Below are 21,112 nucleotides of genomic sequence, written 5' to 3'. Positions count from 1 at the left end.
ATCATTTCTTGTTCAGATACAGTGGGAGGCCTTCATCATCATCTCTCACTGACCAAAGATGTGTGATTATCCTCGAAATTAGATAAGCCTTTTAATTCCTGATGATTTATACAAAGATGAATGCTCTTGTTTGGCTCTTCCAGGTTGTATATGCTTTGCTGATGCCAGCCAGTGCCACTCTGGGCGAGGACGCCAGCGACTTCCAGTACAACTTCCTAAAGAGTGGCGGTCTGCCCTTGGTGCTGAGCATGCTCACCAGAAACAACTTCCTCCCATCAGCAGACATGGAGACACGGCGCGGGGCTTACCTCAACGCACTTAAGATTGCCAAGCTCCTCTTGACCGCAGTAGGATTCGGGCACGTGAAGGCTGTGGCGGAGGCCTGCCAGCCCAACGCCGAGGGGAATATTCCGGTCTCTCCGGTTAGATCACGCGCATAACTTCCAGACAAACCTGTTCTACTTGTTCCTCGATAGGCGCCGGCCATGTTCCTGAACATGTTTGTTTCTTTCTCCACCTCCATTTCCAGATAAATCAAGCCACACACGACCAGGCACTGGTGTTGCAGAGTGCCCTGCAAAACATCCCCAACCCTGCCTCAGAGTGCATGCTGCGAAATGTAGCTATTCGCCTGGCCCAGCAGATTTCTGATGAGGTAATGGATGCTTAGGAGGATTTATTTTTGCAGTGGCGTGTAAAGTTTATCATGCATAGATTTCAATTTATAGTCTGCATACTATGTGTATGTTTACCAATAATTTGAAAAGGTTTCTGAATGTATAAAGACAACAGTGTATCGGCGAGATTGTAAATATAGTCTTTAAATGGGTGTAGTTGATAAGAGACCTATGTCGAAGTAATCACTGGACATGTGGGGGGAACGATTTTATTTGAGCTGTACTTTTGACAGTAATAGATTTTATGGAATTGTTTTCACCAGAATTTCTTCCAGGCATCGAAGTACATCCCAGACATTTGTGTGATCCGAGCTGTTCAGAAAATAGTGTGGGCATCAGGCTGCGGCACAGTGCAGCTCGTCTTCAGCTCCAATGAAGAAATCAGCAAGATATACGAGAAGGTAAATGTTATGACATGTTGACTGTGCTTCATCAACAAGCACTTTGAAGTCCAGCAGTTTAGGACGCCACGACATTGTGATCGGACTCTTGCCCTGACAAGAGATTGTCCATATATGTTTTTACTTCCGCTAATCTTTGTCTTGACAGACGAACGCGGCCAAGGAGCCAGACGGTGAAGATGAGCAGGTATGCTGCGAGGCCCTGGAAGTGATGACACTGTGTTTCGCCCTCATGCCCACGGCTCTGGACACGCTCAGTAAGGAGAAAGCTTGGCAGACCTTCATCATAGACTTGCTGCTACACTGCCACAGCAAGTAAGTACATCACTCTCCCTCAGCGACGCTCGCCACTTGCTGAAGTGTAAATGTGCTGACTGTGGCGGAGGAGTCTCCTATCATCATGTGGAGCATTTTATAGTTGTGACAATGTAATGATGCTGATGCTGAACTCTTGTCTTTGAACAGATCTGTGCGTCAAATGGCTCAGGAGCAGTTTTTCCTGATGGCCACTCGGTGCTGTATGGGCCATCGACCCCTCCTCTTCTTTATTACTCTTCTCTTCACTGTGCTGGGGGTGAGTGACGAAACCCCTTCTGACCATTTGTTCGGCTTCATTTGCCCGGCAGCATAATGCACCATTTCTTGCATTAAAAATTGAATTTTTCCTCGTCTTTATTTTTTTTAGAGTACAGCCAAAGAGCGAGCCAAACATGCTGGGGACTACTTCACGTTACTGAGACATCTACTGAACTATGCCTACAACAGCAACATTAACCTGCCAAATGCTGAGGTGCTGCTCAACAATGAGATTGACTGGCTGAAAAGGATACGGGTAAAACAATCTTAATCATCCGATCAATACTAGTTTCTAATATCCAATATGCTTTAGACCACGTGTGTTTTCTGAAGCTGGAGCTTCATTTGATTGCATTACACAATTTGTTTGCTTTTACAAGGATGAGGTTAAGAGGACAGGGGAGACTGGCGTGGAAGAGACAATCCTGGAGGGCCATCTTGGAGTCACCAAAGAACTTCTAGCCTTCCAGACACCAGAGAAGAAGTATTACATTGGCTGTGAGAAGGGAGGAGCAAACCTCATCAAGGTATTATAAATAAGCTGGGAACAATTGAAGATTGGCGAACCCACAGTTTTAAAGCTTTGTGACGTTGTCACTAAAATCCATCTTTTGTTTCTCTCGTTATCAGGAGCTGATCGACGACTTCATCTTCCCAGCATCCAATGTTTACCTGCAGTACATGAAGAGTGGCGAGTTCCCCACAGAGCAGGCGATCCCGGTGTGCAGTACGCCCGCTTCCATCAACGCTGGCTTTGAACTTCTGGTGGCGCTGGCTGTCGGCTGTGTCCGCAACCTGAAACAGATAGTAGACACTTTGACTGACATGTACTACTTAGGTACGTAGACGACACTTAGTGTGAGTCACAGAAAAATCCAGACGATTACAAAGGCGCAGGTAGAATGATGGTATGTTCGCTTGTCTTCCCTTCCAGGTTGTGAAACGCTGACGGAGTGGGAGTACTTGCCTCCAGTCGGGCCACGGCCCAACAAAGGTTTTGTGGGTCTAAAGAACGCCGGAGCCACCTGCTACATGAACTCTGTCATTCAACAGCTGTACATGATCCCCCCCATCCGCAATGGCATCCTGGCCATTGAGGGCACAGGCACTGATGTGGACGATGATATGTCAGGGGACGAAAAGCAAGAGAATGAGGTACAGTTAGACATTGTACGTCCAAGTTTTGTCCAGTGAAGGTTTTTAATCTTCTACATCTATTGACCGACAAAAGGCCTAAATCTAAGTTCATAGTCCTTGTCGGCTGAGCTTGAAGTCGAGGGCATCTTCGTTTTGGATGTGTAATTTCCCCGAGTCAGATCCTTTCCATTAAAAATGATTTCACCGGTATGTTTTTCCAGAGTAATGTGGATCCTCGCGATGAAGTGTTCAGCTACCATCATCAGTTTGATGACAAACCTTCCAGTAAGTCAGAAGACAGGAAAGAGTACAATATCGGGGTACTGCGCCATCTACAGGTCATCTTTGGTCATCTGGCTGCATCCAGACTACAGTACTACGTCCCCCGAGGATTCTGGAAACAGTTCAGGTATTCTTTCAAAGCCTTGTGTTTTTACTTCCCCTTTTTCCTTTCTCGTTTTGACCGACTCTGCATTTCTGCCCAGTTGTCCTCTTGCTAATGCTTCTCTCCTAAATATTTCATCCTTTGCAGGCTATGGGGTGAGCCCGTTAACCTGAGGGAGCAGCATGATGCTCTGGAGTTTTTTAACTCTTTGGTGGACAGCTTGGATGAAGCTCTGAAAGCTTTGGGCCACCCTGCCATGCTGAGCAAGGTGTTGGGCGGGTCCTTCGCTGATCAGAAAATCTGTCAAGGGTGCCCCCACAGGTAATTTATTTTCCCCCATCTTTTGTTATGCAGGAAAAAATTTTTTTAAATAATACTTTATTGTAATCTATATAACGTTAATTACTGTTTATCAGGTATGAATGTGAGGAGTCGTTCACAACACTGAATGTGGACATCAGAAACCACCAGAACCTTTTGGACTCCATGGAGCAGTACGTTAAAGGAGATCTGCTCGAAGGGGCCAATGCCTACCACTGTGAAAAGTGTAATAAGAAGGTGAGAACACAGCACTTTTGTTTACCAACTTTATTTTAGTGTGTGATGCTCGTATTATTCCCTGAGAAAATAGTGCCAGCTGTAATTTGTAAAGTTTGAGAAATGTTCTATATTTGATTCAGAAGGTTTCGTTCCCCATACATTCCCTTCAAGAGTCCATTGTTAAATCTGATTTTTTGTTCTCCTTGTCAGGTGGACACAGTGAAGCGTCTGCTCATCAAGAAGCTGCCGCCTGTCTTAGCCATCCAGCTGAAGCGATTCGACTACGACTGGGAGAGGGAATGTGCCATCAAGTTCAACGACTACTTCGAGTTTCCCAGGGAGTTGGACATGGAGCCGTACACAGTAGCAGGCGTTGCCAAACTCGAGGGCGACGACGTCAACCCGGAGAATCAGGTGATCCAACAGAACGAGCCGTCTGAGCCCACGCCGCCCGGGAGTTCCAAATATCGTCTGGTGGGAGTGCTGGTCCACTCAGGCCAGGCCAGTGGGGGACACTACTATTCCTACATCATCCAGAGGAACGGGGGCGACGGGGAGAAGAACCGCTGGTATAAGTTTGACGACGGGGATGTGACGGAGTGCAAGATGGACGACGAGGAGGAGATGAAGAACCAGTGCTTTGGAGGGGAATACATGGGCGAGGTATTCGACCACATGATGAAGAGGATGTCGTACAGGAGGCAGAAGCGCTGGTGGAATGCCTACATCCTGTTCTACGAGCGTATGGACTCACTGGACAAGGACAGCGAGCTTGTCAAGTACATCTCCGAGCTGACCATCTCCTCCACCAAGCCTCAGCAGGTCAAGATGCCTGGTGTCATCGAGTGCAGCGTCCGCAAGCAGAACGTCCAATTCATGCACAACCGAATGCAATACAGCCTGGAATATTTCCAGTTCATTAAGAAACTTCTGACCTGTAACAGTGTCTATTTAAACCCTCCTCCAGGTAGGCATCCTTTTTATCAGAACATGTTTGTTATTTGAGTACTTCATGTGATAACTGCACAAAAGATAACCGGGATAGCAATTTTATTGGTCACATTATTGACTAGGTTTTGTGTTGGTGTGTTATGGCTGGCAGGAGACGCACATCTATTTGTTTATATGTCCACATTGTGTCCCAACAAAGTTGAATAAGCCCAAAAAGAAATATCAAAGCCAGAAAACTGACAAAATGCGAAGTAGTTTAAAATAACCTGGTACTTGGATTACTTACTAAAAACAAAACAAAAACAACAATAAGTAGTAAGGTTTGTTACGAATGTCATGGCATCTGATGTAGATGAATAGAATGAACTCCATGACTCCTCAATATCCACTAGAGGACATCTTTGGTCTTTTTTATTGCATAGAGTGTCTCAACTCTAAATGAGAAAGCTTCTCTCCACCTGATATAACCACTAGCCTATAGATTATTTAACAAACCTTAAGTTGTTCCCTACAAAACAAAGGATATATATTTAAAGCTGTGCCAGTATGCTTCCTAGCTTCTTCCTGTGATAAAACATCTCTGTAGGGAAATGATTGATGTGTTGTAATTTAGCAGAGGCTGCTGAGAACTGCGCTGGACAATAAAAGCACTTATGAATTAATGATCAGGCAGCGTCTAATCATGTTTGAGGGAACTCATCTCTGCAAAAGACCAGCATGACGTTCCTGGACTGAAGAATTATAATATGTTCATCTGCTATTTGTTTCTAAAACCTTTTCAGCATCACTATTTCTCCCTCTGACCCAACAAGGCCTTACCAGAGTGGCATTGATTCTAAAATTCTATTTGATTTATAATTGACAGGAGCCGATTTAGTTTTAGATTATGAGCTTGATATTTTTAATCTGTACTTTATCCTTTTTACTTGTGGTTTCGACAAACTCGATGAATCCAACCACATTGAAAATGTTTGGAAAACCTTTTTTTTTTTTCTATTACTCCCATTTCTTGACATGCATATTTATGTACATCTTCTCTTGACTCGGTGATTTTGGAATTAGCTTTTAAAGATGACATTTGGCTTTATCACCTGTTCCAGTGAATCTGTTACAGCTGGAAAACAATTGTATGTATAGTCATCATATTGGGGGTTGAATAAATACAGATCTGGCCTTAAATAATCTAGATCTGTGTTTGTTTGTTTATTAGTTGCTCCCTGTAATTTATGCAAGCTGTTGATCATGTAAACATTGGTGTCTACTCTTCATAATGTGTCGTATGGAAAAACTTTCCGTTGAAAACCTCCAGTGTGGTTGACATTATTTAAGACAAAATGTGGTCTAAAGTAGGTTTTTACATTGGGAGAAGCTGCGTAGCTTGTCAGGTTACGATAACGTGTACATGACGATGTGAACATCATGCCGGAGATATTTTACACTGTGAATAACAGTTGCTCTCTCTTTACCAGGACAAGACCATCTTCTGCCCGAGGCAGAGGAGATTGCTATGATTAGTGCTCAGCTGGCTGCTAGGTTCCTCTTCAGCACAGGTTTTCACACCAAGAAAGTGGTACGGGGTCCCGCCAGTGATTGGTGAGCCTCGTCTCCTCCTGCTCTGGGTTTTTTTTTTTTACTTTTTGCTTTTGCCCCTCATTGATAAATCGTCTCCACCCCTCCCTCCAGGTATGACGCCCTCTGCATCCTGCTGAGACACAGTAAGAATGTACGCTATTGGTTTGCACACAACGTCCTGTTCGCTTACCCCAACCGCTTCTCGGAGTACCTGCTGGAGTGTCCGAGCGCCGAGGTCCGCGGTGCGTTTGCGAAGCTCATCGTCTTCATCGCTCACTTCTCCCTGCAAGATGGACCCTGCCCCTCCCCCACCGCCTCGCCAGGACCCTCCGCTCAGGTTAGCGTGGCAGCGTTTGTATCAAACGTTATCACTCAAAGGCTGGTTTTTTGGGGGTTTTTTTGTGCAGTTGCTCATCCCTGCTATGATTTGACTTTGGGGTGTGCGTTTGTTATTTCAGGGCTGCGATAACCTCAGTCTAAGTGACCACTTGTTGAGAGCCGTACTCAACCTGCTCAGAAGAGAGGTTTCTGAACACGGCCGTCATCTGCAGCAGTACTTCAACCTCTTTGTCATGTACGCCAACCTGGGTAAGCGGCGCACAAACATCACCCGCCTGTCAAGTGCACGTGCTTCGTCCTTAACTGTGCGACATTCGTGGAGACGGTAGCGAAGGTGTTTGAGACCCTTTCTCACTGCCGCTCTCCTCTCAGGACTGGCAGAAAAGACTCAGCTCCTCAAGCTGAACGTTCCCGCCACTTTCATGTTGGTCGCGCTCGACGAGGGTCCCGGGCCGCCCATTAAGTACCAGTATGCCGAGCTGGGAAAGTTGTACACTGTGGTCTCCCAGCTGGTCCGCTGCTGTGACGTCGCCTCGCGCATGCAGTCTTCCATCAATGGTGAGTTGTAACCGCTTGAACACAGCTGGTCTGAGACTGGTACCCCACCAGACGGTCTGCAGTATTAAGTTTGGGCCCAATGAAGATTATCATCCTTGCTCAGGAGTCAGTGACTGACACACCAGCCTCTCTGAGTGACTGCCATGTAAGGCATAGCTTAGAGCTGAGGGCTATTATTAAGCAAGCAACATTGGTTTATTTTTCTGTCCAGTACAAGAAATTAATTTCTCTTCTTATGCTTTCTACAGGCAACCCTCCCCTCCCAAACCCTTATGGAGACGCCAATCTGACTGCCCCAGTGATGCCGGTGCAGCAGCTGGTGGCAGAGATCCTCTTTGTGAGGACCAGCTACGTGAAGAAGATCATTGAGGACTGCAGCAACTCTGAGGAGACGGTGAAGTTGCTTCGCTTCAGCTGCTGGGAGAACCCTCAGTTCTCCTCCACTGTGCTCAGTGAACTACTCTGGCAGGTAAGCATCCTCGTGCTTCTTCCTCCCAGCTGACTGGATGTGAATCTCAAAGGTGGTTTGTCTGCATGTACTTACAAGAACTGGAGTTCATATTGTGCATTTGGTTTCTACCTACAGGTGGCGTACTCTTACACCTATGAGCTGAGGCCTTATCTGGACTTGCTGCTACAGATCCTTCTCATCGAGGACTCCTGGCAAACGCACAGGTCAGATTCGGTGTTTTGCTTTTGACGAGTCTCCAAAGGGGTGTAGAGCTGAAAATACCCCAATATGTCAAAATGAAGCTTTGGGAAAGCATTTGGAATGCTTCCAATCACATATCCACAATGTTTAAATCAGTGGTGTCTAACCCTGATCTTAAAAAACCCTGCATGTTGTAAATGTCTTTGTCGCGTGAATCTAATGATTAATTTACCTCCATAAGAAGCCCTTCATGGACTAAAGTGTTACTTTCGAACTTTATAAATCTTTATTTGTTGCATCTAGCCCAAAATGTGATGTTTTTGAGAAAATAAGGAAATGTATCCGATTGTGTCATTTCTGTTTTCACTTGTAGGATCCACAATGTGCTGAAGGGAATTCCTGACGACAGAGATGGGCTTTTTGACACCATCCAGCGCTCCAAGAACCACTACCAGAAACGGGCCTATCAGTGCATCAAGTGCATGGTGGCGCTCTTCAGCAACTGCTCTGTGGCCTATCAGATCCTCCAGGTACACCGAGTTATTGTGATCTAATCTGCATACAAAGGATGTTGCCTGTCAGCGTCTACTATTTTCATCGTTTGGACTTCGACAGTTCAACAGTCGAGTGTTAATAAGGTAAGCGTGTCAACTAATGACCATGTTTGTGTTCCTGTGCTTGTGCGCGAACAGAGTAATGGCGACCTCAAGCGGAAGTGGACGTGGGCAGTGGAGTGGTTAGGAGATGAGCTGGAGAGGAGGCCTTATACAGGAAATCCCCAGTACACCTACAACAACTGGTCGCCTCCAGTACAGAGCAACGAGACCTCCAACGGGTATTTCCTGGAGCGTTCACACAGTGCACGTATGACCCTGGCCAAGGCCTGTGAGCTGTGTCCCGAGGAGGTAAGAACACCCAGATCTTACTTTTTACACCCACAGTGTTTTTAGCTTGGAGAAGAAACAGACAAGTCCCACAGATAATGTTTATCACATCACTTCAACACCACAACCCCACTGCATGGTGTAACATTACCAGCAGTTAACTGGGGATTTATGAGTGCTGGAACTGAAACAATTTGTGAACTACTATTTATTTATTTATTTTTTCCTATCAAAAGTTTGAAGTGCTGCAGGAGTGAAGTGTTTTTGTTCTTCAACACAGAAGTGGGTGTCCCTCTGGTTCCCTCAAGTGTTCTCTGGTTATTCAGGATCTCTGAACGTTTATGATACAGACGTTCATCGGCCTGTTTCACAGTTAAGCTTAAATAGCCAGAGATAAATGACTATAGTATAACTAAACTCAAACTGTTCGGTTTACTTCATCTCCATGACCGCTGAGGTTGTGTTTTTAGATGAATGTAGAGAATTCACTTCTTCTACAAAAGTATTTGCTCTTGATGAACATACGTACAATGATAAATCTACAAGGAGCAAAGTTTGAGTTTATTGTAAGAGTCTTCATCCTTTTTGAACCCAATAACCTTTAAATGTTTTAACAGTTTTTATTAAATTGCCTTTTTAATGGTCTATTTTCCTTTGTCGCACTTTGATATTAAATGTAAAGTGGTTTACACATAAAATCTATTATTATTAAATGCTCCATGTTTTGTCCTCCATGCCATTGATCTAGATTAATATAAATAGATTATAACTTAATTTTCTTTCCTCTTTTCTTGAGCATGTTTTCACCAACTCACCCTTATAGATTCACTTCGCTGTGAGTTTATTTTCAATACGTTATTGGAGCAACCAGCTCGTTCACAGTCGTGTCCTACGTTTGACACTCCTGGGCTGTGGAGCTCAAATACCCTTTACGTCAGTTTGAGGGAGCCAGAATTGGAAAACACAATCTTCTGTGTTTAGGACTCACTGCTGCAGCACTGTGTTTTTTTTTATTATCATATCATATATTCTCAATGTTGTGATTTTACCTGTAGCTTATTTTCTGACACGTAATAGATTTTAAATCTAAAGAAGTTTTAAGAGTCTGTCCTCGTATTTAGATCCATGTATTGATTTATAGCCGAGGTGTCCAATTCTGGTCCTGGAGGGCTGCAGTGCTGCATGTTTTTTCTTTAACGTCTCCCTGCTTGGAGATGCTGAAAACGTGCAGGACGTCGGTCCTCCAGGTCCAGAATTCAACACCTCTGTTCTACAGCTATGACGTGCTTACTTTGTGTTTTGTTTTTCATGGCTGCAGTTCACAGTACACACATATATATATTTTTTTTCCTTTTCTGTTCTCACTTAAAATGAGTTACTTGTATATTTCTATGGTGAAAAGTCTCGTCAAATGACACACTTCTCCTGTAATATTCCATACACAGCTCAAGTGTACTCAGGGAAGCCCAGGGAAGGTCAGTATGCCAGGCACCACGACATAAAGGAAAAGAAACTAAACCAAATCTGCTCAAAGAATCAGCAGCGAAACACTGCCCAAAGTTTAGCTCTCCCAACACATGTCAATTTCTCAGTTTAGAAAAGAAACAACTCACAGTGTATTATTTAAATACGTGCCATGATGAAACTAACAGTCAGCTCAGATCACGTCTGAGCACAGTTCTTATCAGTGTATCACTCCTTCAAATGTGTTATATCTTCTATTTCCTAAGTACATTTACTTGTAAAGTGTCTGAGATGATCAGACTGTTGGTTAGATGGGCTGTGACTATGGATAAATGTATAAGACACAATTGTTGGGTATTTTAGTGGAACTTAAAGTAAACTGAGACGCTGTGTATTGTACCAGTGTCGTCGTGCAGCCGCACAGTCAACAGATCTTAGTCCTCCCCTGGTCCTGCTGCCCGGCCCAGAGCCACTTTACTGACACAGCCAGTCTCTCCATCTCACTTCAGCCAGTTTAAGTTTCCTCCCCCTGATAACTGAATACTTGCTGTACTCCAGTAATCAGTATTAGTTACAGTATTTTTATTCGATCAAGCCAATGACCTGTGTCCTCATGGATGTCGTCCCAAAAGTTGCATGCTGCATGATCTCCTTCAAAGCCTCAGTTCCACAAATATCCTTTTTAGAAAGTTTATGTATAACAAGAAAAACCACAATCAAAACTATATATTTGATGTTTAATTAGTCGCTAAATCGTGACGAGTGTAACTAAAAGGAGTCAAAACAACATAGGTGTGTGAAGCTCCTGTTCTATCAGAACAACACACACAATAATATCTGACAGGGACAGGATCAGCAATGATCTTAAATTATTAAATTAATATCTGCTTGTAAAACTATGGCCAAAAATATTTTTCGGTGCTTTTAAATTGTAATTTAGGATAAATAAGCATCAACATATGTTTTTCTCTATAGTACTTTCCACTTCCTGGTGTCCAAACTTAACTGAGTTCAGAGCAGAGAGGATGCTGTGGAGATGGTCAAAAGTCATTAATAGAATTTTAAAGTAGCTTCCTCCATTCCTTCGCAAAAAATAGAGCAAAATACAGCTGAAGCAGTCTGTATTTAATCCGTCTGTTGAAACTGAAGCTTGCTACGCAGCTCCTGGTTTGACTGGTGGCGAATCTATAATATCGGCAGCAGACAGAGGAGGTCGGAGTTTGGCTTATTTATTAATCTAAATATATTGACAAAATCCAAAATGTATTCATTCTGAGTCCATATATCTTAATGGCAGTCTTTGTAATTGATAATTTCACTTAAAAGTAGTAATCATCTGTGTTGTAATGTTAATTCAACCTTACGTTTCTGTCTTCATCTGGCAGTAGGATGTCATATACTTGTGGTGGCATGATCACCTCTTACTCGCAGAAGATGCTTCATCTGCTTTGTAGTTACGTGGGGAAGAATGCATCTATTGCTTAAGTCAGTCTGCCCAAAAATCCAATATTTCACATTTGTGATATAGCTATCTGTTTATTTGACCTCAGAGAGGTTCAACTGACAGGAGTTAAAAGATGAGGCTGTTTTCAGTCCTTTGGTCTTGAAGAAATAACAAATTAGAAGCAGTAGTTGTAAGAAATGTGATCTTTTCGAAAAGATGCACTGGCTGTGGAGAGGTTCCTGAGCTCCTTAAAGCTCCCGCACATAATCTGATCTCACTCAAACCACATTTAGTGAACGACACAGCAGAAATTTGACCTTCTCATGCAGCCTGCTCACGTTCAAATGCCAACATTGTAGTTCGCACATTTTGACCCAGTACTGACCTTTAAACATTGGACGCATGCGATTTGTTCAGGCAAACAAAAAAGCTTGTATGTTTACATTAATACCGTCCAGAAGATTCCCGTTGATCTGTGATAATGTGTGTTTGATGTATTGTAGGAGCCCGATGAGCAGGAAGCGCCTGATGATCAGGACTCGTCCCCTCCTGAGGACACGTCTTTGTACCCACACTCTCCTGGAACCACCCAGTTTCAGCAGGTAGTGTCTCACAGTCTGGTTCACGGTCCCGTCTGTGAGACGCTGGACGGCGTGCAGGGGGAGCCCGCGAAGCCCGTGTTCAAAATGACGGGACGATTATAGCGACGGTTTCAAAAATGAAACTGAGCCTCATTTTGAATTGAAAGTTCTACTGTAAACGGTTCCGATTTGCGAATCATAGATACTTTCTGGGTATCTTGTGGTATTTTACTTTTTAATGTTTCATGAGACAACATTGGTATCCACTTTGCCTGGAGTGTATCTGTTAGTTGTTTTTGTTGTTGTTGTTTGTCTTCACCTAATGCCCCCCCCCCCCCCCTTCTCCCGCCGTGTTTCTCCCATACAGAACAACCACCCCCATGGGCAGCCGTACACCGGACCCGCTGCTCAGCACATGAACAACCCTCAGCGTCCCGGTCCTGCCTCCGCCCCGACCCCAGGTCCGACTCAGACCCCCACCCCAGCCCCCGGTCCCACTCCTGGTCCGGGCCCGCGAGCACAAGAGAACTGGGAGGTCACTGAGGAGGTCGCCCCAGCTCCAGCCCAGACCCCGGGCCCTGCCCCTGCCCCAGCCCCAGCCCAGGCCCCAGCCCCCGCTCCAGCCCAGACCCCAGCCCAGACCCCAGCCCAGACCCCAGCCCAGACCCCAGCCCCAGCCCCAGCCCCCGCCCCAGCCCCAGCCCCGACTCCTGCCCCAGCGCCGGCCCCGCCTAAGGAGTAACCTCCCCTCCCTCCTCTGCTGTGCCTCGAGCCTCCATCGTCCCGCTCTCCTTCCTCTCTTCCTCCGGTCAACAGAGCTCCTCGCCGGGGGACCCCTCTCTCTCTCTGTCCCTCTCTCTGGCCCCAGGACAGGGCAGAGCCAGGCCTTCCATCCCCTCTCCAGGCCCCTCGTCTCCCCGTGGCAGCCTGCGGGAGGCGCTCTTCCCTGGCCTGGAGTCGCCTGACTGCGTGACGGGGGGCCTGCTGGTGGCTGCAGAGGCAAGGGAGTGGACAAGAGTTCTATAAAAAGAAAAACCAATTTACCCAGAGCTGACGATGCTGATGTGCTTGTCTACATGACGAAAAAGGTGTACATAGTTAATGTTTTTGACTGTTCCGATCCCCCAGTAGCATAACTGCGTGGTCCGCTGGTGGGATATGTTGCAGATCTTATGGAAAAACAAAGTGGATATTATAAATAAGACAAATTCCCCCCAAAAACTGTAAGAAGACAACAACTCCTCTTTGTTTTCTCACCCATGCTCAGCAGTAAAGTTTGTTCTACCATCGGACGGTTACTGGTCATTCAACTGTAGAAGGACGCATTGTTATCATATTATTATTATTATTCTTGAGCTCCTTGGCAACCTTATGACCCAGGCCCAAATCGACTCACGAGCTGCGGTTGGTTTTCGTGTGAGATGTGGATTGGTTGGGTGGACTTTAACGGTGTTCGGTTGATGTGACAAAGCATTGATGCAACATTGTTCTGAAACTCATTGCCTTTCTTTTCTTTTCTTTTCTTTTCTTTTTTTTCTTTTTTTTTGTTCTGGTAATTAATTCAACCCTTTTTGAAGCTCTAGTTAATATGCTGTAACATTTAGCATGGCTTCTCACCAGAGTAGTGTAGCCCAAGGGAAGACTTGTGATCATAACAACCTTAAAGCTGTTCTTAATCCACATCTCCAGAGGGGTGTTGTTACCCTCCTTTAGGTTTTTCTTTTTTTTTCTTTTCTTTTTTTTTCTACTCATCTTACCCTATCTACAATGAGGGCGATATTTTGAACCAATGTATGAATAAGTGGCTTTTCAATTGCACATTATAATCCTCCAACTTCACATTTGGCAGTAAGTTTCGGTGGGTTAGACAGCTTAGCTTTCATCTATAGGAAACCTGAACAACGAACACATATGCAACAGAATCGCTGCACTGGGCTGTCTGGTGTATTATAGACTGTGTGGTTTGCTTCTGTCTCTTCAATAGAGCCTAGTTGTAGGCAGACTCGTTGCCCGTCGGCCTCCGTTCTGCCGTGGAGCCGCTCGGGTTTGGCGTCCGGCTGCGGTTCGGGAGGAAGCGACCGATCCTGAGCGGCAGCGGGACCCTCGTGCCCCCCCCATCCCCCCCCCCCCCCTCCTCCTTACGCCCCCCCGATCCATGCAGAGTAGGTCCCACCACCGGGTTTTACCGTAAGAATAGCGGCTGGATAGTCAACTTGAGCTAATTCTGTAGGAGTAAAAGGTAAACATCAGTAAATACTGTATTTAATTGGTAACTTGAATGCGTGTATTTTTTGGATTTTTTTTTTCTTTCTTTCTTTTTTTTTTTGTCTAAAACATACCAAATACTCCTGCAAATGAAAATATTCTGCCCACCGTATTATATTTAAATATTTTGCTCTTATTTTATAGAATTTATTTTGTTGTATTTCACTAAAAATAGAATTTGATTTAAGAGGAACATTTTTGTCCTTGTGTTATTTTTAAAGAAGATATTGACTGTACAGAGTTCTGCGCCCTGTTTTTTGCCGACTTTTGTTTTGGCCATGGTGTGACGTTGAATTCTGGAGCTACAGTCGCCATGTGGACTTTCACTTTGTGAGGTTTTTTGTGCACAGAAATATAACAAAAAAAAAAAGCATTGCGCCCTTAGCAAATAAAGAACATGGAATCTTGCCTCAGTCTCATTTTTAACAAACCCTGAAGAATAATTCTGTTTGTTTTCATGATTCAGGGCCGTGTGGTCAGACCTCTCAGCTCACTCAGTGTTGGATGTTTGTATATTCTCTCTTCTCCCAGTCGAAGGAAACATCAGTCCATTGCTGACTCTGAATGTATTTAGTTGATTTATTTAAACATTTAATCTTATTTAGACACCTGTCCTCATTTAGAAGAGACATTTTAAAAGTGTGTGCATGCTAAGGACCTGACCACCCTGAATCTGTTTCCTGGGATCAACTCCATTTGGATTGAACGGCTGATCCCAGGAAGATGCATGAATTAGTGGTATGTCATGTTTGCAATCAACAGATTTAGAAGATGTAATATGAGAATAGTCACTGTAGCGTACTATACAAGAGGGCACAATAGTTTTTGTTTTTTTCTTCATGAAGAAACCCTATAAATTGAAAGGGACTGAATTGCTTTAGTGGTTGACTTGTCTTATTTCTCATCTCCAACATTTTCTGTGTAGGATATTTTTCACAGTAGGACAAACAAGCTACTTTCATATTTGTCGAGTCATCTTCGGGCTGTACTCTGTTTATCAATACTGTATTTCAGATTTAAGTCTGGGTGGGTTTAGGGATCATTCTTTGTGGAGTTGTAATGTTCTCCTTGGGCATGCATGTTTTTTTTTTATGGTGGTTTGATTTCTTCCCACTTTCCAAAAATGTACATTTGACGTTAAGCTGGTGTGATGAGCTCGCATCCGGTCTCACTTGGGATCGTCCTGTTACAGTCGTGATGAAAGATCTGCGGCCCTCACAATGATCCAAGTTGCCCATCTCTGCTGTACCGTCACTGGTTCTGATTGATGGTGGTGAAAAAATTGTTTTAACAATGCAATTTGTACAAAGGTATTTGTATTAAAATAGAAAGTACAAGTAAGTCGAGAAAAATAAACACGTCAGTTGTGGTGTAACATCTAAGTACTGTAAGTGGTTGACTGGAGGCGTAGACATGGTATCAGAAATTTGCAGGTTTGAACGCCACAGTGGCCAGCTGTCCCCGAGCAAGACCTTTGACCCCCCACCAGCTCCAGAGTGCTGCAATGTGTGGCCACACCCTAGAAATGAGATGGGTAAATGCGGAAAAGGACTTTTCCACAAGGTGATTAATAAAATCTGATTTGTTTTTGATAGTATGGCTTCCCAATCCGTTTCAATTCAACTTTATTTATATAGCACCACTTACAACTCAGTCATGCAAACAAGGAAAAACTCCAACAGGAAAAGACCTTTGCAGAGCCAAAAGCTTTGGCAGAGAAGACAAAATGGTGTACAGATTTTGTCACATATTGAAATATGGCATTTTCTTAAACCGCAACATTGAAACTGTTTGCTCACAACTCAGAATTGTGATCGAACTGACGCTTCCGAGTCCTACATGAATGAATAGTGATTTGAACTCTGCCTACATTTCCCATCAGCCCCCTCGCTCATTCCCCCGGATGTAAAACCCTGTTTCCCCCTTTCACGTCCTCTTTCCGTCAGCGGAGTTTAGGTAGGAAAGCGACTCTCTCATCCCGTCTCACAATCTGCTCTAAATCATCGTTTTTTCATAGCATCCACTCCGAATCAATGTCGCTTAACGTGTAGCAGCCGAGTAACCATAAGACCGGCTGATTATTGCGATAACATCTGGGTGTTTTGGGATTTTAATCCACTGATGTGTGTCGCTGCTGGGCGACATGGTGCCGGAGCCGCGGTGCGCTAGCGGCTGAGCGGCCGGAGGTTTGATACGGAGGGCGGTGGTGTTTGTGTCTCCGAAGAGGCGAGCGCAATTATTACAGTAGAGGGCATTTACTCGTAGCTGCGCGGTGTGGAGGAAAGTTAAAGTATATCGAAGCTCAGGTAATCGGGAAGTTGATTCTGACAGGGAGCTAACTCCTAAGCTAAGCTAGGCTAAGCTATGGCTGACATCATTACACACTTCAGTGTTCAGGGAAGGTTTAAAGTTGTTTTGATTCAGGAATCATAATGTACATCTCATGTTTGCTTGCTTTCTATTAAGTCTCAAGGTGAAGTCTTGGTTCTGAAGCAGACTGGCAGGTTTACACGTATGCAGCTTGTCTTGTAGCTTGTTGCTGCATGAGAGGACGTTTTCTACTTGAATTACAAGAGTTAATATTGTTCTTGTTAACTAGTGTGTCTGTGGTGTAATAGGATGGGTACTAAAGTTTAATACTCATACAGACTAGATTTGGTGTTAAACTGGAATTATCCAAGTGTTAGAAACTTGATATTTTGTGTTTCGAGTAAGTCTTAAGTTTCCTCTGTTTATCTGCATTCATCCCATTTCATTTATAGGCTAGTACATTTCAGTGCGGGGACTTAAGTGGTCAAAATATAACGACTTATTCCAACAGACTGCATTGTGTTGTCTTGAGTTCTGATCGTTTGGTATGAACACACACTCAAAGTAACTGTGCTCACTGTTGACTCTTTCAGTACACGATGGGACGTGTGATCAGGGGACAGAGAAAAGGTGCGGGCTCCGTGTTTAAAGCCCACGTCAAGCACAGAAAAGGTGCCGCTAAACTCCGTCACATCGACTTCGCTGAACGCCATGGTTACATCAAGGGGATTGTGAAGGTGAGTGGTCATTTTCTCAGCAGGCTTTGGTTTTGCTGGTTGACTTTGAGTGGCGAGTAATGCCTGTTTGTTTGTTTGTTTGATTTCCTCTCTCAGGATATCATCCATGACCCCGGCCGTGGTGCCCCCCTGGCCAAAGTGGCCTTCCGTGATCCATACCGGTTCAAGAAGAGGACCGAGCTCTTCATCGCTGCTGAGGGCATCCACACTGGACAGTTCATCTACTGCGGCAAGAAAGGTGATTGTTTCTGTTGCTCTCGTTGTTTCTCTGGTGTCCTCAAAAGCGATGTTTACGTCCAGATTCACAGTGTGGCATCACATGCTGAATCACCTCTTCCATTTAGTCCTTCAGAATTGTTGCAGCTAATATTCCTCAATCATGGTGGTTCATTCAGCCACAAAGTCCAACCATTACCTTCTGCTGATAAACACAAACCGCCTCTAGAATATTTAGTAGGCTCTTGCTCTTTTCTGCGAAATTATGATCATGGAACCAAACTCGAACCATCAGATGGTTTTTGTTTTTTACACCAATGTGTTGTAAGATGAGACGTGCTGTGGTGGTCTGTGAAGTGAGGAATGTGTAACATCTCTGGTTTTATATATACAGAAGGTGTTGCATTCATTAAAGTTTAGATACTTAGGGGACATACTTTTGATCTCATATATACAAAATTGTATAATAGGAAATGGGGATAATAGTCTGAATTAAAAATATATTTGAATTCATTCTAGATATTGAGTGAAATTGTGAATCCTTTTATTTCGATCAAACCACAATTGTAGAAAAGTGTTTCGACTGAAGCAGCAAAGGCCAAAGTGATGTAGAATGTGGATTGTTGCTGCATTCTTGTGTGTTTTTTCTGTTTTCGGTCATGAAACATCAATGTGAGTCTTTCGGTCTTGCCATGAGAAGATTTGTACGTAACAATTGAAAATAAAGTCAAAAAGCCATATCTGTCATGATATTGAACACAATTCGACGAGATGAGTTTCTCTATTATAAATCTAAAGTATTCATCTCAGTTATGAGGTAGAGAATTTTCAGGGAACAATAATGTGTACAAATGATTTTAAGTTGTTTCGATGTGGACGAGTCCATGTCAGGTGTGTTGATTGTTTTGGTGATATTCAGGAGATGAATTGGAACAAACTGGTTGAATGATTGTCCTGAATTTGGGACTGGACCCATTTCCTTGAGGGGGGCAGGTTTAATCTGCATATTTATATCTGTTTTAAAGCTTGTGTGTATTTGTCTTGGCTTTTACTTGGAAACTTTTTTTGAAGGTTTGTGGCACAAGTGTATTAATAGGATCAGTTCTGTTCATTAAACGCGTCGTGTTGAATCGGGTAAAATGAGCTACAATGTGAATCACTTTGTAGTTTACTATCGTCTTGATGGCCTTCATGTAAAACTACAGAAAGTTGATCCAAACATCTGTTTTGAAAGGAGATCATATGTAATAAAGTAATAATAGTTTTAAACGGTTAAGACGTGTTAACATTTCTGCTTTGTGCTCGAGGTCTTTTTGTTTTATCTCTGAATGTTCATGCTCCGATCATTTTCCTGTGCAACTGAAAAGAATTCAGATTCATATCCTCGACACAGCCACAGCTTGTAACTGAATGAATGTGACGTTGCACCATCTACTGCATTTTCACCATGACACCAACATTTTGCCGTTCCGTCCTGCAGCTCAGCTGAACATCGGTAACGTCCTGCCCGTCGGCACAATGCCTGAGGGAACCATCATCTGCTGCCTGGAAGAGAAGCCCGGCGACAGAGGCAAGCTGGCCCGCGCTTCAGGAAACTACGCCACCGTCATCTCCCACAACCCCGAGACCAGGAAGTCCAGAGTCAAGCTGCCCTCTGGTGCCAAGAAGGTCATCGCCTCCGCCAACAGAGCCGTTGTCGGTAAGGCACGCACGCACGCACGCACGCACGCACGCACGCACGCACGCACGCACGCACGCACGCACGCACGCACGCACGCACGCACGCACGCACACACACACACACACACACACACACACACACACACACACACACACACACACACACACACACACACACACACACACACACACACACACACACACACACACACACACACCTGCAACGCTGACCTGGAATCTGATCTGATGTGACTGATGGTCTCTGCTGCTGCTCGTGTTTGTTCCAGGTGTTGTTGCTGGAGGCGGGCGTATTGACAAGCCCATCCTGAAGGCCGGTCGCGCCTACCACAAGTACAAGGCCAAGAGGAACTGCTGGCCACGTGTCCGTGGTGTGGCCATGAACGTAAGTGGACACACAAGTTATACCGTCACAATCTGTAGAGCGTCAAGCTGGAAGCATCACAAGTCAAAAAGTTTTTGTTGTTTTGGTTTGATGGCTGCAGTAACGGTAGCTCTTACATCTGGTGGCACAGACGGATGAGGCTTTAAACATCAGTCTGTATGAGCAGGGCTCACTTCCTGCTGCATCACGTCACAATGAAAGTCCTTATTGGACTTTCCCAGGAACTTGTGTTGAAGCAGGAAGACGTCTAAAGCCTGCAGCACAGGCTGAGAGACAGGATCGTATTTTGTGGCTGTAATGTCTGAAACGCTCCCTCCTTTGTGTGCCTGCAGCCCGTTGAGCATCCCTTCGGTGGTGGTAACCACCAGCATATTGGCAAACCCTCAACAATCAGGAGGGACGCCCCTGCTGGTCGCAAGGTCGGTCTTATTGCTGCCCGTCGTACCGGCAGGCTGCGCGGAACAAAGACCGTCCAGGAGAAGGAGAACTAAATCTGACTGTCTTCATAATAAAATATGTTCCAAAAGAGTTGGATTGTTGCCTTAATTTCATCTTCCACACAAAGGGAGATTAACGAGACTTCTCTGCTCACTCTTTGTCATTCCTGGGCGAGGGGGACTGTTTTCTGAACAGGTGTAGTAATAGACTACCTAAAAGTGAATTAGTGTGCATCTTAACATTTTCAATGCTTTGCTTTCTTCTCTGGTTCAGTTCCTATAGTTCACTGTGACTGTAAAAGTGATTGGACAGTAAAAAATGGCTTTATTCAGTTTCATGTCGGATCTTTCAGAAACTACGCCTCCATTTACATTAACAAACCGTGAACCCACTTTTAGGTGGCGCATGATCCTGTCATACTACTAGCAGCCTTTACAAGTACAGTACCAGCAGACAAACAAGAACTGAAAGTATGAGACTCCCATTTATTTTGCTTCACCTGCACAGAGATTCCAGTGAACCAGTGGTGGAAAATCTGAAGCAGAACAAGTTGAGACAACTTCTACTAACAAAGATAAACCACACTGGAGGTGTATCTGATTTCTGATGTTTAACTCAACATTTGAAGTTGCTTTCATGGTTACCTAATGTAAAAAAAAAAACCCTGTAGTAGCTGAGGAATTAATAAATCCCTCTGTGTGACAGGGTTTTAAAAGTGAATCACATCTGCATCCAGACACACTAGTTATGAGACAATGAGCCAAAAATTCATCCAATTTATGGCTGGATTAAAGTAATGAGTGATGATTTGTGGGGAGAGGCTCTGACCACCCAGCCTGTCTTCCCTCAGTGTCCAGGTCGTCTCCTATCCACGGTCTTTGACCTGTGAAATGAGGTCCACA

The 21,112-nt window shown here is 44.4% G+C and overlaps 2 protein-coding genes across 8 annotated transcripts in view; both read left to right on the top strand.

Annotated features, from left to right (window-relative positions):
- Positions 1 to 13,053, top strand: part of usp9 (ubiquitin specific peptidase 9) — a 35,248-nt gene extending 22,195 nt beyond the window's left edge. For 2 of the 7 annotated variants that reach the window (XM_080497919.1, XM_080497916.1), the window contains exons 24-47: positions 144 to 422; positions 530 to 655; positions 953 to 1,078; positions 1,227 to 1,393; positions 1,544 to 1,652; positions 1,764 to 1,910; positions 2,035 to 2,181; positions 2,285 to 2,492; positions 2,589 to 2,809; positions 3,013 to 3,200; positions 3,324 to 3,497; positions 3,593 to 3,734; positions 3,927 to 4,683; positions 6,137 to 6,260; positions 6,351 to 6,576; positions 6,698 to 6,827; positions 6,951 to 7,136; positions 7,385 to 7,605; positions 7,723 to 7,811; positions 8,162 to 8,318; positions 8,481 to 8,693; positions 10,118 to 10,147; positions 12,084 to 12,182; positions 12,529 to 13,053. In XM_080497919.1, the coding sequence (XP_080354045.1) occupies positions 144 to 422; positions 530 to 655; positions 953 to 1,078; positions 1,227 to 1,393; positions 1,544 to 1,652; positions 1,764 to 1,910; positions 2,035 to 2,181; positions 2,285 to 2,492; positions 2,589 to 2,809; positions 3,013 to 3,200; positions 3,324 to 3,497; positions 3,593 to 3,734; positions 3,927 to 4,683; positions 6,137 to 6,260; positions 6,351 to 6,576; positions 6,698 to 6,827; positions 6,951 to 7,136; positions 7,385 to 7,605; positions 7,723 to 7,811; positions 8,162 to 8,318; positions 8,481 to 8,693; positions 10,118 to 10,147; positions 12,084 to 12,182; positions 12,529 to 12,903 (4,641 nt within the window). In that variant the 3' untranslated portion in view covers positions 12,904 to 13,053. Of the gene's footprint in view, positions 1 to 143; positions 423 to 529; positions 656 to 940; positions 1,079 to 1,226; positions 1,394 to 1,543; positions 1,653 to 1,763; positions 1,911 to 2,034; positions 2,182 to 2,284; positions 2,493 to 2,588; positions 2,810 to 3,012; positions 3,201 to 3,323; positions 3,498 to 3,592; positions 3,735 to 3,926; positions 4,684 to 6,136; positions 6,261 to 6,350; positions 6,577 to 6,697; positions 6,828 to 6,950; positions 7,137 to 7,384; positions 7,606 to 7,722; positions 7,812 to 8,161; positions 8,319 to 8,480; positions 8,694 to 10,117; positions 10,148 to 12,083; positions 12,183 to 12,528 lie in introns of all 7 variants that reach the window. The other 5 variants (XM_080497918.1, XM_080497915.1, XM_080497920.1 and 2 more) reach the window with 3 other exon arrangements.
- A 3,277-nt stretch (positions 13,054 to 16,330) lies between these two features.
- rpl8 (ribosomal protein L8) lies at positions 16,331 to 20,300 on the top strand. Its single transcript, XM_080498217.1, has 6 exons — positions 16,331 to 16,382; positions 17,330 to 17,473; positions 17,570 to 17,711; positions 19,170 to 19,388; positions 19,657 to 19,772; positions 20,105 to 20,300. The coding sequence occupies exons 2-6, from the start codon at positions 17,336 to 17,338 to the stop codon at positions 20,261 to 20,263; spliced, it is 774 nt and encodes a 257-aa protein (XP_080354343.1). The 5' UTR covers positions 16,331 to 16,382; positions 17,330 to 17,335; the 3' UTR covers positions 20,264 to 20,300.
- Positions 20,301 to 21,112: the final 812 nt, after the last annotated feature.

The sequence above is a fragment of the Blennius ocellaris genome (assembly GCF_963422515.1).
Source record: "Blennius ocellaris genome assembly, chromosome: 6".
NCBI classification, from domain to species: Eukaryota; Metazoa; Chordata; class Actinopteri; order Blenniiformes; family Blenniidae; genus Blennius; species Blennius ocellaris.
Note: the sequence above shows the minus strand (reverse complement) of the source record. Positions and strands in the feature narration are given on the sequence as shown.